Below are 17,157 nucleotides of genomic sequence, written 5' to 3' on the forward strand. Positions count from 1 at the left end.
AGTCTCGGGATCAAGGGCAAGACTAGGGATCAAGGGCAATGTTTCCCTCTTTTGCTAGGGCAATTTTCAAGACCAAGTCATATGGTCCAATGTTCCCCTCGCCATCTTCCAGACTACAAAAGACTTTTTAAAGTGTAACAACTCAAGTACAGCTGACAGCAGAGGAAATCCTAGTCTGCAACTGGGGATCTGTAAAAGCCCAGTCAACATGGAAGCGCACCTGGCTGGATAATGTAAAGAGCTGAGAGCCACACCTTCGCCTGCTTCCAATGAAGCATCAATCTAATGTCCTCCATAAGAAAAGGCAACAAAGGAAAAAACCAATAGGGTGAAATTCTGAGTTTTCAGATTGTATGGTAATATGATCAAGTCAAAAAGCTGATAGGATATGAACTTTTTTCTAATGTACGAAATGTTAAACAACCATATTTTTTAATGACTACACCTTCATTGCAGCACTATGTACATATCATTATACACACATGTGTATGCAAAGCAATAGATGTTTTATTACCTGATATGCCTTTGCCTTTAAAAGTCTTTGCAATAATGGCTGTTGGCTGATGTTTGGCCTGGCCAAAGGCTTTGCAAAGTTCCTCCACACTGTGTCCATCAACGATGATAGCATGCCAGCTAAGAACACAAACAGATCAACTGTTTCTAAAGGGTTTTAGCATGTGACACTCTCTGGTAGTTAGCAATAACAATAATGAACACTAACTTCATTCCAATGCAGTGTCTTTTTAAGAGATCCAAAGTATGCCAGAAACACGAACTAGCATTCATTTATGATCGGAAAATATCAGTCCCTTTTTTACAATGCAAAATGAGTCACAGAGGGATTAACAGCTACTAGCAAAATTCACAGCCCACAGATAACTAAGTTATCTTAAATTTCTTCAGACATAACAGACATTTTTAACAAAGGTAAGGGCAAATCAAACATCTAGAAATCAATTAAAAAAAAATTACGGAAGTTATTAAAATAAAAATGCTCCATCATAATTGGCATGGCTGTTACTGTAACTGACAGTTTTTTATAATGCATTTTTGCATCTACTTAGAAATATACATTTCTAAACTAAATGAAAGCCAATACACAAAAAATTCTTTTATGAGCAATGGTTTCCATACCCTTTTTTCTGATCTACTTGCTATGACAGTACATTTTATCACACAAGCAGTTATAAAATCTGTATTTAATGTGATAAAAAATGCTTTAAGATACTCTAACAAATTTATGTGAGTAAGCAGTCCTTTTATTTTTCCTCTGAACAAAAAATTATGCCACTTTTAATATTCCTGCTGCACCAATAAAGTCAACCATTACCAGGCATTATGAAAGACCTTCTCGGTGATGGCATTCTTAGAGCTGAAAGTTCATTTGAAAAATTCTGAAAAGCAAATAAACCCTACAGAGTTTATTGCTTTATTCAGAGTATACTGAACTTCTTCCAATCACATACCCAAAGGCTTCACAGCGTTTCTGGTAAATTTCAACATGATGCTGCAGAGGAGCAGGGTCACTTTGTCCAAGACGGTTAACATCAAATATAGCAACGAGATTATCAAGCTTGTAAAACCCAGCAAAGGCCATTGCCTCCCAAACAGAGCCTTCAGATAACTCTCCATCTCCAAGCAGACAATAGACTCGATAGCTAGAAGAAGAAATTGAAAAAAAAAAAAAAATTTAAAATTAGGTTTGATGTGTAAGCATAATTAAATCAAAAGCAAAACCCCTCTAACAATTCTTACTGAGAATCCACTGCTCCTTCTACTCTATGGAACTCAACTCCCATTGCTCAATGCATTCACCTCAGATAATCTTATGTAACCTTAGACAAATTAAATTAAAATACTTTTGAACTGTTACATGTGAAAAAAATAAGATGAGAAATACTGTACTCCTTTTCAAACTGTTGTCTCAAAAAAAATCAGGTCTTAAGCTTCCTATTGCAAGGCTTGAATGAACAGGCCCATTAAACACTGTCACTGTGACTCAGCAAGAGCACTAACAATGCATGAAAGGTTACTGTCTGCTTCCTCATTCCTACCATGTACTCCCTGGAAGGACGAACAATAATTTAATTTCAGGAAACTATAAATTGGGGATGAACTCAACTATGGATTAAAGCATGCTGCATAACCAAATTCAAAATTCAGGAAAAAGCTAACCAGTGTGACATGACTTTGTAGACTATTTCTCCAAAGACCGAAGCTTTTTATTTAGGTAAAACTCAGTTAGCAGGCATACTGCCTGATCTCTACAGAATTCAACCACTGTATTTTTCTTTTATTACCACTCCATGACAAAGCTTTATAAATGTTTATTACCTATTAAAATTAAAAAAGAATAGTAAATTAGCCTTCAAATACACAATTTTAAAACAAAATAATCAAGATGGCTGTCAGTAATTTTTTTTCATTAGACACTAAGCCATAACTGACTTCTGACCTGAATCCCACTCGCCTTCAGCTAAATCTGAACTCCTTCCACATAAGCTGCTCCCCAGTACTGCACGCAAGACCACCGTTTTCTTCTGTCATGTAAGCACTGGTTAGATTTTTTCCACACGTAGCATCTGCTAAACTCAATTAAAATCAGCAAGTCATCTTTCACAGAAATGATTTCAAGCTAGTGAAGTGTAGGACACATTAACTGGGCAGCCTATGCTCCAATGTACTAGAACTGTCACATAAAATATATCAACTACATCAGGCTATTCTCCTCCTCATACAGATTTGCCTTTAGACTTTTCCTGTGCACAAAACAAATGGCAGAAGCAGTCATTTTTGTCTCTATGGAGTTGAGTGCCTTTCTGATAACATTATGAAGGCCTACTTTATGATTCAATGTTGCTATTATTGACTGCAACAGTTCCTTATCTAGATATATGTTCTCCCATTATTTGTCATCTGACTTTGAACAGATGCAACTCTAGTTTGTGTCTTCCTTCTAAGGGGAGACATACCAGTCTCAAAATGGCCACTAATTACTCTCTGGAAGTTAGAAGATGCTGTTCCAACAACTAGTAAGTCTTCTCTGTTCACAAACATCTCTTGCAATGCTGCCAAGTTACAAAAGGAACGCACATATGCACTAATTCTTTCTTATCTTTAAATTCTTGGTAGTTTCACTGGCGATGGCTTTGTAAATATCAGGCTAGTAATCTATAACTTAAAACCTGAATTTGAAATTACTGTTGGGGAACAGAGAATAGAATAAAGGTGGTTGGTTTTTTTTTCCTGATTGAGATAAGAATATAATTTCTTCTCACAAAATATTCCCCATTGAATGCCTGTAATCACGAGATATGAAGATGGAACTACCTGGCTCTGTCAAAGAATTTGCCAGTGTATGCCATTCCGCATGCAGCACCAAGACCCTGACCAAGGGATCCAGTAGCCACATCAGTGAATGCTTGTCTCTGAGAACAAAAAGACAACAATTATTTTGAGTTAAGAAACAGAGAAGTAAATTCCAGTGCTAGAAGATGGTTCAACATACATCAAAATTCAGCTTCTCAGCTATAACAACACAGTGCAACTCCTTCCAAATCTTGCCCTGTTCCTCTTCTTCTCCTTCAATGCAGTACCTTGATGATCAGTGTCGCAAGCTGACTAGGTCCTCTGAGAGGGAATGGTACCTACGGCCCAGGAATTTCTCAGCTGTGCCTTGGATGGCAACAGTTAAGAATTGATGATTTTGTGTAAAAAAGAATCAATTGAAACAACTAGCTGGGAATGGAAAGACCAATGAGATGACCAAACTGGATATAAACTCCTGAAATACCTCAAAGGTTCTTAAAAGTTCCACCATGGCTTTTCTTGTCCTTTATATAAACCTTTTTAAAATGGAAAATATTGACATACAGGACTGTAGGGGAACTTTACTACAACGATAAAGGTCATTTTTACATGCTCATTCAAATGCAGACACTGATTCAGTTGTGAAGCCATAAATACCATCACCCTTCTTGTAAGTCTTTAGCTTTCCTGTACCGTAGCTGGCAACCAAGAATTGCTGCAAAATACATGCACTTCTTGTTTTACAGAAAACACCACCTTATATCAAAGGTTATGAGCACTCACTGGTACTGGGTGTCCTTCTAAGATAGAATCAATTTTCCTCAAGTTCAGTAATTCTGCTTCTTGTAGAAAGCCAGCTTCTGCCCAAACAGAATATAAAATCGGTGCTGCATGACCCTAGAGAGAAACAAAAAATTTCAGTAAAGCACAAGTTTCACAATATCCTAGTATCAAGGCAAAATTCTACGAAGCTGACAAACCCTGGAATTGGGTTATGTCCACTAAGAAGGCAGTAAAAGTTACAAAAACTTTTACAATGCAACATTGACACCTATGCTTGTTTCCAAGTCCCCCATGCCCCTGCTTAGAGCACACCAGATAGCTAACTACAGTTAAGACAGAAATTCAGAAAGAATGCAGCACTCCTGAGAGCTATTTAGTATGCTCTCAAGAAAATTAGCATCTCTAAGTAAGGTGTCTCTCAGCCATGCAGGTGCAATTCCAAAAAGTAGTTTCGGTATCCAAACAAAAAACCTTGAATCAATTTGCTTAGGTACCAATTTCAAGAACAGAGCGCTGTTCACTTAACTAGTAAGCAGATGTGTGAGCAAGTGTTGTTCCATTAGAACTTCTTCAATACATATGTATCCAAGGAAAGATGTAGTGAGTGACAACAGACAAAATTTTAAGCTTCATACACTCAGATCCTTGTGGCCACGTCCAACTGGACCACTGCAAAGTAGTTATCTTCCACCCATGGAATCATTAGGAGTCAAAAAAGCATGCAGAGGTCTGAAGCCATTTAGTGACTCTAAGCAGAAACCCTGACTAATTAGAGAGGTAAAGCGAACATGAAGCAGCGACTCTCCCTTAGTGCTTTACCACCTGAGCATTAGCTGCTTGCTTCTCATGCACTTACTTATTTCAGAATGGCAATCAGAAGTGGCAACAGCTATTATACCCAATGCAGGGACATACACCATCAGCTATGCAGCACTATTGTAAGCCACCATGTGAGGAACTCTGACTCAAAGATGGAACCTGCCTCACTGGAGTACTTAATCTGCCATTTTTTACATCATTATGTTTTCTGAAGGCCCCTCAGCTGCCTTTACATCCTATGATCGAAATGCCCGTGATTTGCAAGGGAACAGTGCAAAAGGGGATAGAAATGTTAATGGCCAGTCCAGATTGTGGTTTCACGTGTTTTCTGAACCACAGTAGCTTCAGAAGTAGTATTGACTCTAATATCATACTGGCACAGTAGGAATGCAATCTACTCACTGACCTACCACAAAACTACTTCATATAATGCTCCTTGAAAAGCTGACAGTAATTGGTGCGCACTGTGACGTGACTGCAGGCATAACAGCATGGCTGCATTTAACAAGTAGAGCACAAAAGCTAACTGCGAGTTACTCGTTAGAAAATTGGCTATGCCAAAATAAATCAGATGTGAATATTTCTTGATAGATTTTATAGACAGTACAGTAACGTTTATTATTTAGTACTAGAACAACTTAACATGGTGAAGACTTATTAAGACACATTATACACACACTTTTTAATTATTTTTGAGTTATGCTACAACTAAACTCTACTAGTCTTTTTTTTGTCTTTCTGAAGTAGACAAATTCCAAGCTCTCAAATATTTCCAATAGACTTCTGCATAGATGAAGCATAAGTAAGCATAAGTCAAGGAAAACAAGTCAATTTAACTTACAGACAGACAGCTCTTTACTAGCAGACTGCAACAGTACAGCATAATAGTTATTATTTTACCTTTGAAAGAACAAACCGGTCGTTGCTGGCGTTTCTGGGATCTTGCACTTTGTACCTCATGGTATGGAAAAACAGCACAGACATAATCTCTGCTGCACTGCAACATGATGTAGGGTGGCTACAAGTTAAGACAGACCCAAGATTACCATTTCTCATTATTGTTTGCTCAGGACGGTATCTTTAAAATATCACTTTACTAGTCCCCTACTCCTTAGCATTAAAATACACAGTCTTAAGCATTTTTGATAACCCATCCCATCTACCATTACCCCAATGCCAATTAGTTGTACTTTGAGACAAAGGGAGCTTTCTTATCTAGTCAAAGTGGATGTTAAAAGATAGACCCTGGTGACAGCTCAAGGATGCATCTTTTAGAGCTCTCTGTTCTTCTTCATGCCAAGGACCACCACCCTAATCAGTGACTGTGCGGCCCAGGAAGCAGTATGACCCTGTGCCTGAAACCATACCCCACTGATCTGTCTGACAGCAGAAATTCACACTGATGCAAAGGAAACAAAGACAGCTTTCCACAGTACTTCAGTCACTCACTGAGTGAAGGAATGAAAAGTGAGGCATCATGACTTGTTCAGATCCCGTCACATAGGCAGGGATTGGTAATCCAAGATTAACTTTTGCAGGAAGTTCTGGAACACTTAGAACTGTATAACATAGGTCCCGTTTCATTTTACCATGTTAGAGCTGATAGAACTAGAATTCTGATTTCTAAAGAGAGCATCAAATAATACAATTCTTGCATGTCATCTTCTATCGAAACTGGAGACAGAAATTTACTGTCTCCAGTAAACATCCAGATACATGTTGTAAAATACTAATTTGCTTAATCTTTGGCTAAGAGAGGAACCAGCATTTTCTACATTTACATCTGTATCAGTCTGAAATAGTGAACTAGTTGGTTTATCAAACACTTACAAGTATCTGGGATAGTGTCTCCCATTGAACTCTCTGGGATGACTTCTGCAACGATTTTTGACAGCAGTACAAATTAATACTTCTAACTTGCCTTAGAAATACACAGGCCCATTTCAGAAGCAACGATGCCACATAGTACCAACAAGTGAATATAACGTTACACGAAAAGGGTAATTTCCAAGTGGCAAATATCGAGTTATTCCAAGACAAGGTATATATCTCATTTGAAGCGCAATAGAAGGGCATGCAACTACTTTTATTTATCTACATTACTGTAACTTAAATAATGATCACTGCAAGTCTCTCATGTACCTTGAAGGGATGGCACTACTTGACCACTCAAGTATATTAGCCTTGGCTTTTCACTTGTGATAAAGCTTAAAAGGAGTAAGGAGGCTCTTTAAAAACCTTTATTGAGTGTGGAAAGTAGCATTTTTCAGATTATACTGGTGTAAACAGGATCATTCTTGACATCAGTGGTTGCTAATGAAGTACAGGAAAGTGAATGGTGAACAGTAAGAAGGTTACGGCTGCAGAAATCTGCACCTGCTTTGAGAATAACTTACAGTCTCACCTCACTTTCTACCCCTCAATGTTTATTTAACACAATACTCTTAAAATATTTCACCCTACTTGTAAAACAGGATAAACGTACTATGAAAGTGTCACATTCAATTTCCCACATGTACATTTACCATGCATGTTAGGATTAGACAACACTTTCACTAGAACTTTAATCAGAATACTCTCTTCTGGTAGAAATAAACCTTCCCTCCCAACATCCCCAACAGTGCTGCAATAAGAGAATAAAAACATGCAAAACACTAGCAAAATACGAATTATGGTTAGTGTCCATCCCTTAGTAAGTACTCACACACAGGGAACCAAAAGAATTAGCTTTAAACCATGTTTCAAACGTATTAGTAAATATTTATGTATTTGAGTTAATCAATAAGCCTTACATGCTTGTTTAAAGCTTTCATTCCTTTAATTTTATTAACTTTATACTTAACCATACTTCTATGAACTCCTGGTCTTGGTAAAAAAAGTTTTAAACAACCTAAAATGGTAGCATGTGGAAATAAAAAAAGGTAGAAAAATTTAATAAATAAGCTGAAAATTGGGAAAAAAAAATATTTAAAAATTCTTGTTAAAACTACAGGTTAATTAAATTACTTCCTATGAACAGAAATTACCCAAAATTTAACTACATATCGGATACCAGAAATCATTCTAAAATCAACTACACAATTTTCTTTAAATATAGCCATCTTCACGACATCTGCTGGTCTTCTATTAACTTGTACTTTCTAATAATTTCTGTTAAAAGAATTACTTGTTAAGCCTAGCAAAGTGGACTACTTGTACAAGTGGAGAAAAAACCCACAGCAAGTCATTGCCACTATTCTCACACAATCTTCCACATTTTGTTCCTGACTGACAAACAGCCCAGAACTTTGCAGCAGTGGTCTGATTAACACGCTTCTCTGCCAGAGAACCTCTACTGGAGAACTGCCTTTTAACTTAGAAGAAATACAGTCTTTTTAGTAGGAAACCAAACCAAAGTATATTAGAACACTGAAATCCTGGATCCACACAAACCAAGAGTAAAATAATTACTCCAACGTAGTTTTGTGGAGTTTTCTATTAGACTGTATCAATTTATATTAGCTCCATCTACACACATCTACACATTTCAGCTAAAAAGATCAGTGGTGGCATGTTGAAATGGAATTCTGAGCGCAAGACAAAAGCTAAAAAACTGATGGAGAAAATAATCTTTAACAAGTGATCATACCACATATTATGAAACTTAACTGTCTCTTAAGAAACTCTTGCAACTTCCACTTTTAAGAATTTAACCATCTAATTCTAGGAAGCCAGGCACTGTTGCAAAACTGCAGAAATTTATCATTAGCTACAAAAGAGACTCTACCAGTTTGGATGAACATGTCTGCACTCCTTATCTAATAGGATAACTTCTTCCATGCCCAAAAGAAAGCATGTTCAATCTTTACAACTAACGTAATCAAATTTTTACCCCACCTAAGGCATTTTAAGCACAAGATTTTTCTCCAGTTCACTGAATTTTTCCACTACAGCTGGTAAAGTACTCAAACTGATATGTTTAAGCATCTTCAGGATCAGACTGCCTGATCTTTCAGCTCTTGTCCAGACAAAGGTTGTACTTTGCTTAACAGAAGTTAGAACAAGTAAAGACTGCAAGAACTGGTGTGTCAGATCTGCCACGGAACCACTTGTGTTGCAATATATGCCACAATTTACAGAAATTACTTCCTTGAAAGAAGGAGGCAGGTCCTGTTTTGTTTGAAGTGCTTTTATTGCAAGTATTTCCTTCAGTTTTACAAACTAAACCTTTAATAAACACAAATTTCCTTAGCAAAATCAATGCAAGCGTGACAACTTTTTTTTATTAACTGTAAGCATCTATTTAAATTTAACTTGCATTCAAACATATTTCTACATTCTTAGTGTATACCAGCAATTTAAGCAAAGCTTACTGCCTCATTCAGGTTTTGGAAAACACATTCATAACCTATAGCTGTTTTAGAAATGTATGTGATTTGCCCAACGCTGCAACAGACTCTGAATGTCTTTTTCTTTTAGGCACATTACTACAACATCATCTTGGTAACCAAATCTTATTAAGAAAATACATGACTTGTCATCAGAATCTTCCCTCCAGAGCCGATCTTTCATAATCTGCTCATTGCGGGTTGTGTAGTAATTTCAGACTCTACACAACACTACTGCTAGAATATGCTGGATTGATTAATTAAATGCCTTTGTACAAGAAGTACTCAGCATTGTAGCATACGTGAACCAGAATAAAAAGCCTGGGTAAAACTGCTTTTACTGTTTCTTCATCAGTATGGAAAGAATGAATTTCATGGACCGCAGAAGAGAAACAAAGGCTGTAGCAAGGGCCTTATTCTTCAATAGCACATCAGACAAAACAGAGAAATAATTTTATCTGCAGATAACTGATACCATACAACTTGGCCTGCTTAAAATACACACTACAAGCTCAAGACTGAAGCCCAAGCTCTACCAAGTAGATTTAGCACAATTTTTCTTACCTACTATTTCACACAGGCTTGTGTAATACTGCCTGTACATCATAGCTTTGAAACAAATCGGGAATTAAAAGAGTAATTGTTGGGTATCCTGTACTTCTCTCTCCAGAATGGACCAAACAGGCTACAGCTTTGTAAAAATCCACTTGCATGTATAGCTGAGAGATTCCCTGTGTCCCAACGCCCCATTTCACAGGAAGAACCAAAGCAGCATTTTCATTTGCTGTATGCAAAAGGAATGAGTAAAGTTCAGTTTCTGTATGCTTTGAGAAAGAGCCATGTGAGGTAGCCCATGCCAGACACAGGGCTGTGTAAGGCAATTCAAAGAAGTTTTAAAATATTTTACACATCATCTTTCTCCACACAAACATCAGCATCCAAAGGATTCGTTCAAGTTTTTGTTTTGTTTTGTTTTGTTTTAAACACTACAGCCAGTTTCAAAGAGGTCCAAAGGAGGAAATTGCAAAAAGATGGGCCATAAAAAAAAAAAAAAAAAAAGGCCAGCACTCTATATGGAAGCACTTAAATGTATTATTCAAGCAGAAAAAATAGCTTTAATTTTACGTGAGTAAAAGTGGATTGTTTGCAGAGATTTTTTTCCATAGGTAAAGCACGATCAAAGGAAGGATAACCCTGGAATCTGCACACATCAGAGCCCGCACTAAATCCTGTCCAGAGGCCTGAATAAACTGCCTATTTGAGACCGCGGGCATTTCACAGATAATCCCACTTGGGCTCACTTGAAATTCTGTGCAGAATTAGTTCCAACTGACGGGCACGAAATGAAAAAGAAACCGCTTGCGCCTCAGGCACAAATTCTTTGGTTTTCAGTCCTGCATCAACTTCGCATTCCCGGCCTCTCTCCGCTGTCACAACACCCGCCGGCCCCGGCGACCGACGTGGACGCGCTCAGGGGGCGGCTGCCGACCCCGGGCCAGGCCGGGCCGCCTCTGGCCACGGGATCCCGACACCTCACCCGCGCTGCTCGCCCACGGCCGCCATTTCCAGATGTAGCACCTCCACATGGAGCAGCTTCGCGCGAAGCCCCCAACGTGGCGAGGGGATCTCAGGGTGGGGGATGCAGGGGATTTAGCCGAGCCCCTCCTGGTACCAGCCCTCCCCCACACCCCGCGCTCGGGCCCCCCATCCCGGCGCACCGCACGTCCCACCCCGGGGCCCGCCCCACTCAGCCCTCCCGCCTACCCGCGGGAGGCACGGATGGGCCCCCAGCATCCCCGCCCGCTCGCTGTTCTGCACAACGGGCGGAAAACGGAGAGCCCAGAAGAGCGGGGGGGGGGGGGGGGGGGGGGGGGGGGGGCGCTCTGTCCTCGAGAGACACCGGCGTGTCCCCAGGGAGCGGGTAACGGGCTGATGGAGCCCGGCACAGCCCCTCCCAGCGCCAACCCGCCTCCGCCTCGCCGCCAACCGGACGCACAACCCGGGATGCGGGACCGCGGCTGGCCGGAGGGGCGGGCGCACCGCGGGGCCGGTCAGCGGCCAGGGCTGAGGCGCATCCCGTCTGCCTCACTCACCCGGAGCCGGCCGCCGTCGTGGCCTTGATAGAGTTAATGCGGAGCCGGTTGGCCGTGTCCTTCAGGGCCTGCAGGGTCTGCTGGTCGGGCTTGTGGTAATCCTCCATGAGGGCGAAGCAGGAGGGCCGCGGCGGCAGCGGGGCTCGGGCGGCGGTGGCAGCTGGGGCTGGGCAGGGACGGCGGCGCTCCGCGAGGGCTGTGGGCAGCGCGCCTCAGCCGGGCCGTGCGGTGGGGGCGGAGAGCGGGACAGAGAGCGGGCGGGCGCCCCGCCTCCCGCCTGCGCCGGACGCGGCCTCGCCGCCTGCGGGAGGGGCGGGGCGGGGCGGGTCCGCACGGCGCGGCCTGGCGGTGCGGGAGGCTCCCCCTGCCGGCCCCAGGGGGCGGTGCTGGGCGCCTGCCCACGGTCGCACGCAGGCGCCGTTGGCGCCATTTCCCGCCCGCACCGGGCAGGCGGTGAGGGGGAGGTGGGGCGGCGGTGCCCGGGCAGCCCCGGGCGGCCAGCAGGGCGGCCGTGAGGGCGGGGGGCCGGGACCCGGGACCAGCCGGGCTCGGGGGCAGGGGCTGTCGCTCGGGTGTTTCAGACCCTGTGCGAGAGCGCCGTTTTAGAGGGTTTCCCCCCTCAAGCCCGTTCCGGTCTGTACCAGAATGTCACTGCATCTAGTGCCTCTGAGCAGTAAACCTTATTCCTCGAGGCAGTCGGGAGATGTGCTAACAGAATTATCCTCCCTGGCTTCCTTTCAAGAAATTATTCATATTTCTACAATATAGAAATTTGACAAATACAGAAACTTCTGCATAAGAGATTGACTTCACCAGCTCTCAATAAGGAAATATGTTTTCTCTAGCAGTTCTGAACACTGTGGCATTAAAGCTACAGACTTCACTAGGCAAGTTAAATATTTCATATCTGTTCTAGAAAGGTCAAGCAGCACTAGAAGTCACAATCTGAAAAAAAAAAAATTAAAAAGACAACAACAACAACAAAAAAAATCAACTTCACATGTTGCTCATGAAACCTGGTACTCCTGCACGGCCCTTTCTGTATTTCAGTGTTCTGTCCACGGGTAGTTTGTCCTGAAAGCTGTATTAGATGATTTTAAAATACATTAGTATTTTAAAATCTGATTTAAATGTAAACCATCACATCTAGTGAACTAGTGCTATCATCATCTGATTTCAGAAGACACTATTGATGAGTACCATTTACATTAAAAACAGTACACCTTCAAGACTCCCAAGACTTTGGGTTTCAGAAAAAAAGGAAGCCACCTGTATTTACAGAGTATCCATCCATGCTCACTTGACAAATTGCAGCTAAAAAGCAACATTGAAACTCTTTACAGGGTAAGATAAAACTTTTTTCCATAAACTAACCGATTTATTGGAAGAAATAAATGCAGACACCATTCCCTTAGCTAAACTGTTTTCTTAAACTGCTCCATCAGTTGCCTTTTCAAAACCCCTTTCAATAAAAAAACCTTAGAAGAAAAACTAGACTGGAAATAGGCTATATCCCAGGAAGAAGGAAAAAGCTGAGCCGAACAACAGACTTGACAGTGGCAAAGTGCAGAGGTCATTTTAGAGAGCACTATGCAAAGGTTAGTTGCTGCAACTGCCATTTGCTATGCTCCGATCTATATTCTACTTTAAAATAATCAGGTGGGCCAACTATTTTATTTTCTTTTTGCAGAGCCAGTTACCCAAATCTTTTAATTTCAGTAATACACTTTGAAGTGGTATGGACAATAAAACTGGGATATGGAAAAGCCTGATGAGAATTGCATAAGGCTTCGTTTAAATATATGAACTCTGAAGTCATGACCTATAATGCTTCCAACAGCAGAGCAATGCCCCCTTAGAGCAGAGTGCCAAGAACTTAAGTTGGTAATGCGCTTCAAGGTTCATTGTACACATTTGCTTCTGTCTCAGGGTACAGAAAGACACATCATGTACCCCATAACATGCTACATCTCAGTGGCAAGTTGGAAATTAAATAATACTTGATAGTTAGAAATTAGCTAGTTGTGTAGGAAATCAAAGCAAAGAGATCCTAGCTGAGGAAACATAGAAAAAGGACTGCCAGACATGCCGGTGGTAATCAACAGCTGTTCTTAGTAAGTTTCCCCACAATATTCCTGTTGAAATCCACTTTGGTTCAACAATACATGGACTTCTTTTGTCCTCCTGGTGCCATGATGCCCAAAGGAATATGGTCAGTAGGAGACTATGAAAGATCTCAAGAGTTACAAGTAGCATCTACAAGAGAAATACTGATTCAGGGCTCCTCCTTTTCAGATTTTCAGCTATAAAACCTACCTTAACTATTGGAGAAGTAACAATAAATTAAAACTTTAAGTTCCCCATAAGAGATCCTTAACTGATCCTGAAGTGTACATAGGCTGTATACCAGCAAATATCTCACTAGAGATCTGCCTGTGCCATGGCCTCCAATAGGCCTAAAACCAGTTGAATCTTGTGGAGTGAGGGTTACCAATCTCTCTGAGCAAGTTAGACAACTTTTCCTCTTCTTTGTCCTTCCTTGTATCCTTTCCACTACCTCTTAGCCTTCCTCAGGGCAAGACCACACTTGATTCTGTCTGCAGGCATATGGTCAGAAGGTAATTCTGAGCCAGAATTACCGTCCTGGACCAAATCTCCTGATCATCCCTACTTACTGTGCTGAGGCTTGCCCTGCAGAGCAGTCTCAGAGCTCATGAACTGGAGTCCTTTCAAATAAAGATGAAATAGAAGATTCAGTCTGAGAAGGCAGCTAATATACCCCAGTCATTAATGAGTATTCAGTTCAACCCGACAGACAAGAGCTAGTCTGGAGCACAATTCAAACACACATATGGTGTGGACGTTGAGTCTTCAGCACGGTCTGATGTGCTCTACAGACCTGCTATACTGGAATCTGCTACCTGCTGATGTAGATGAAGCCACAGAACCATGTTATTAGCACAGCAGCATTCATTAGCTTGAGCTCTGCTCCATGCTTACTGATTAAGGGCAGTTGTTAAAATACTGGCTGTGCTAGGGAAGTGAATGGCAATTTTTCTGTCACTCCTGCGATTTAAACACTCTTCTTTAGACACATGTTGACAGCTGGCTCAACCATCATCTCAGTGACATGGATAACAATGTCAGTTGAGCAAGGTTAGGCAGGATAACTTGGTCTACCCTCATCTGTGGTTTAGAAGAGGTGCATAATGTAAATCCTTCAAACGAGGCCACGCCTAAGTGAAATAACCGCTATGATGCCAAGCTCCACAGTGCTTAGTGTTGACTGAAGCTACATTAAGAAAACATGGCTGTACACCCTTCCAATTTCAGCTGCAGACAATAAGTTTCCAAAAGTTCCCAAGCCACATTTGCATCAGGAAACAAAAAGCTTATTTTAGAGATATGGGTACTTCATGTTTCTGGATGGCTAGTAGTGTCTATAAACACAGTAGAAAAATATCACAATGGGAGCAGGTATCATGAGAAAAATCCAGTAATTTCTACACTATGGTTTTGCTTCTAATAGATTAATTTACTCCATGTTTTATGTATACACACAGTGATTAATATGTAAGCATTGCCAGGCAGATTCTCTCTGCATGCATCATTGGTAGTGGCAAAGTGAGAAAACTGTCTAAAAAAACTAAACCAGAGTCCAGTCACTCCCTGCTCCTTAGTCGACATCCTTTGTTTTCCCTTGCCGTTCTTTTAAGTATACACTGACTAGATCATAGCCTCAATTTTGGCTTTACTGGTCCAGGCTGACTTCACTCTTTGGCTGAAGAGTAAGGCCTGTGATCAAGTCTCTGTGATTACAGTGAAGATGCGCTCTTGAATCTTCATTGTAAGGATGGCTCCCTAACAAACTGCCTCTCAAGCGTGCTGTAGCAATAGCAATCAACTGCCTTCTCAGGCTGGACATACGGTGCTTTCTTTTTTCCCTCCTGTAAGGAAGTGAGGGGGATGATCTGGATAAGACCGCTATTACTATGGCTCACAACTTAGTTTCCTCCATTGTTATCCGGATGGTAGAAAAACTTTAAGATAGACTTAACTTAGATAATTGGGAGATTACTGCCCACAACTCACCCTCCTTTTCCTGAATCCTCATGCTCCATCACTGATTGCTTATTTATGGTATTGTGGTGTTAAAACAGCAGCTCAAGCATACACAAGATGAAATTCCACCTTGTGCCAGTGCCTCCACTTTGATCTACTGAAGTGGCATGTTATTTCTACAACTTTGACCAAGTGCAATGGACTGTGAAGCAATAGCTAAAGTCATGGTATACATTGTGTACAAGAGTCAACATTTCTTCCACATTCTTGGCATTTGCTTCTGAAATCACGTGCAATATGGTTAAAACAAGGATGCAGATGTATGGACAAACAGTCTCACTTCAGTATATACAATCACATCTCGTTAGCTTCAGTGTTAACTACCAGACTAGACAGCTTCTTAAATACATATACAGCACAATTGGATTTTTCCATCCCTTTCTCCACACACTTCACAGTCAGGGCATTATGTGCAGCAGAAGCATGGAAACTAAGCTATGGCTGTCTTTTGCTGGGATACCACAAAAATGCATTGCTGACGTAAGTACATGCAACCCGGTTTGCCAGAGCAGGAGCTGCATGCACTCAGCACTGCTGAAATTCAGGCCGTGTAGCTACCATGGGGTTATGTGCCCAGCTTTGCCTTAAAAACTGTTCTCAAAGGAAATTCCGAAATCAAAGTCTAGTACACTGAGTAGGTAGGTAGCTCATCACCTACAAAACCCAAACCATAGTGAGTAAAGAAAATGAGTGGAGGCATGGGAGGAGACCAGTGGGCTGCGCAGTTGCACAGAACAGATTCCAAACTGAAAAGCAATCTGCCAGTTACTGCTGGCACGGACTGTAAGAACAGCTCTGTATAGTGTACAGGGTTTCATTTCATTTGCAGGGTACCTTAAAAAAGACAAGGGATGCAGTGGAATTCCGATCACTGTAGTCTGGTGCATGGGAATGCAGTATGTTCTCAGACCAGATCTGGTGCTGCAACTTTTCCAGAGACTCAGTCCATACTGCCACATCTTACTCAAATTCTGTACTTTTGTCAGCAATAGCAAGTGGTTTTAGTTAAGCACAAGTGCACACTCAAGTAAACACCCTGTGAAAAGAATATTCAGCAGGCTGTGAAATAATGATCAGCTCTGCAGTTACCACTGGAGCATGAAAAACACCTTAAACATCCTTTAGTTTCCACAGAACAGCAGTTGTGTCTGCTACACAGGCTACAAACAGTTATAACCAGCAACCTGGAAAATGCAAGGTTCTCATGCAACACCTGATCCAGAAATATCCAGACAGGGAAATCAATTCATCTTTGAAATCCATAAGAGCAAGCTGCAAGAAAGAGATATATACGTGCAGAATGTATTTGTCGTTCAACTCAATTATAACCTTCTCCTCAGATAAAGCTGACAAAGTAATCTGCAAAGGAAAAATGTTTATGGAAAGCTCCATTACAGAACAAACCATTTTTGAGCTACAAGCAGCCAAATTTTGGATAAAAATAATTTTAAAGTCATAGTAATTTTTGTATTGCCTCTAAATAAAATGTCATTTAGTAAAAAAGACTGGAAAACAAAGCAAAATTTGCAATGTTTCCAAAATATTAGGACAATTTTATGATACATGACAAAAGTTCAGATTAAACTAAACAGGCCAAATAATTTGAGAGAAATTTTATACAAAGACACTTTTTTAATCTCTACCTAACATGTAGCCTATCAGAG

At 41.1% G+C, this 17,157-nt stretch overlaps 1 protein-coding gene across 2 annotated transcripts in view; it reads right to left on the reverse strand.

The window, feature by feature from the left end:
* Window positions 1-11,498, reverse strand: part of TKT (transketolase) — a 29,366-nt gene extending 17,868 nt beyond the window's left edge. For both annotated transcript variants that reach the window (XM_086469651.1, XM_086469650.1), the window contains exons 1-6: window positions 11,372-11,498; window positions 5,812-5,929; window positions 4,093-4,206; window positions 3,331-3,428; window positions 1,467-1,658; window positions 515-633 (exon numbers count right to left, since the gene is read on the reverse strand). In XM_086469651.1, coding sequence (XP_086325777.1) covers window positions 515-633; window positions 1,467-1,658; window positions 3,331-3,428; window positions 4,093-4,206; window positions 5,812-5,929; window positions 11,372-11,478 — 748 coding nt within the window. In that variant the 5' untranslated portion in view covers window positions 11,479-11,498. The remainder of the gene's footprint in view (window positions 1-514; window positions 634-1,466; window positions 1,659-3,330; window positions 3,429-4,092; window positions 4,207-5,811; window positions 5,930-11,371) is intronic.
* Between the last annotated feature and the right edge of the window lie 5,659 nt (window positions 11,499-17,157).

Source organism: Leptosomus discolor, chromosome 9 (assembly GCF_034619465.1).
Source record: "Leptosomus discolor isolate bLepDis1 chromosome 9, bLepDis1.hap2, whole genome shotgun sequence".
Lineage (NCBI taxonomy): Eukaryota > Metazoa > Chordata > Aves > Leptosomiformes > Leptosomidae > Leptosomus > Leptosomus discolor.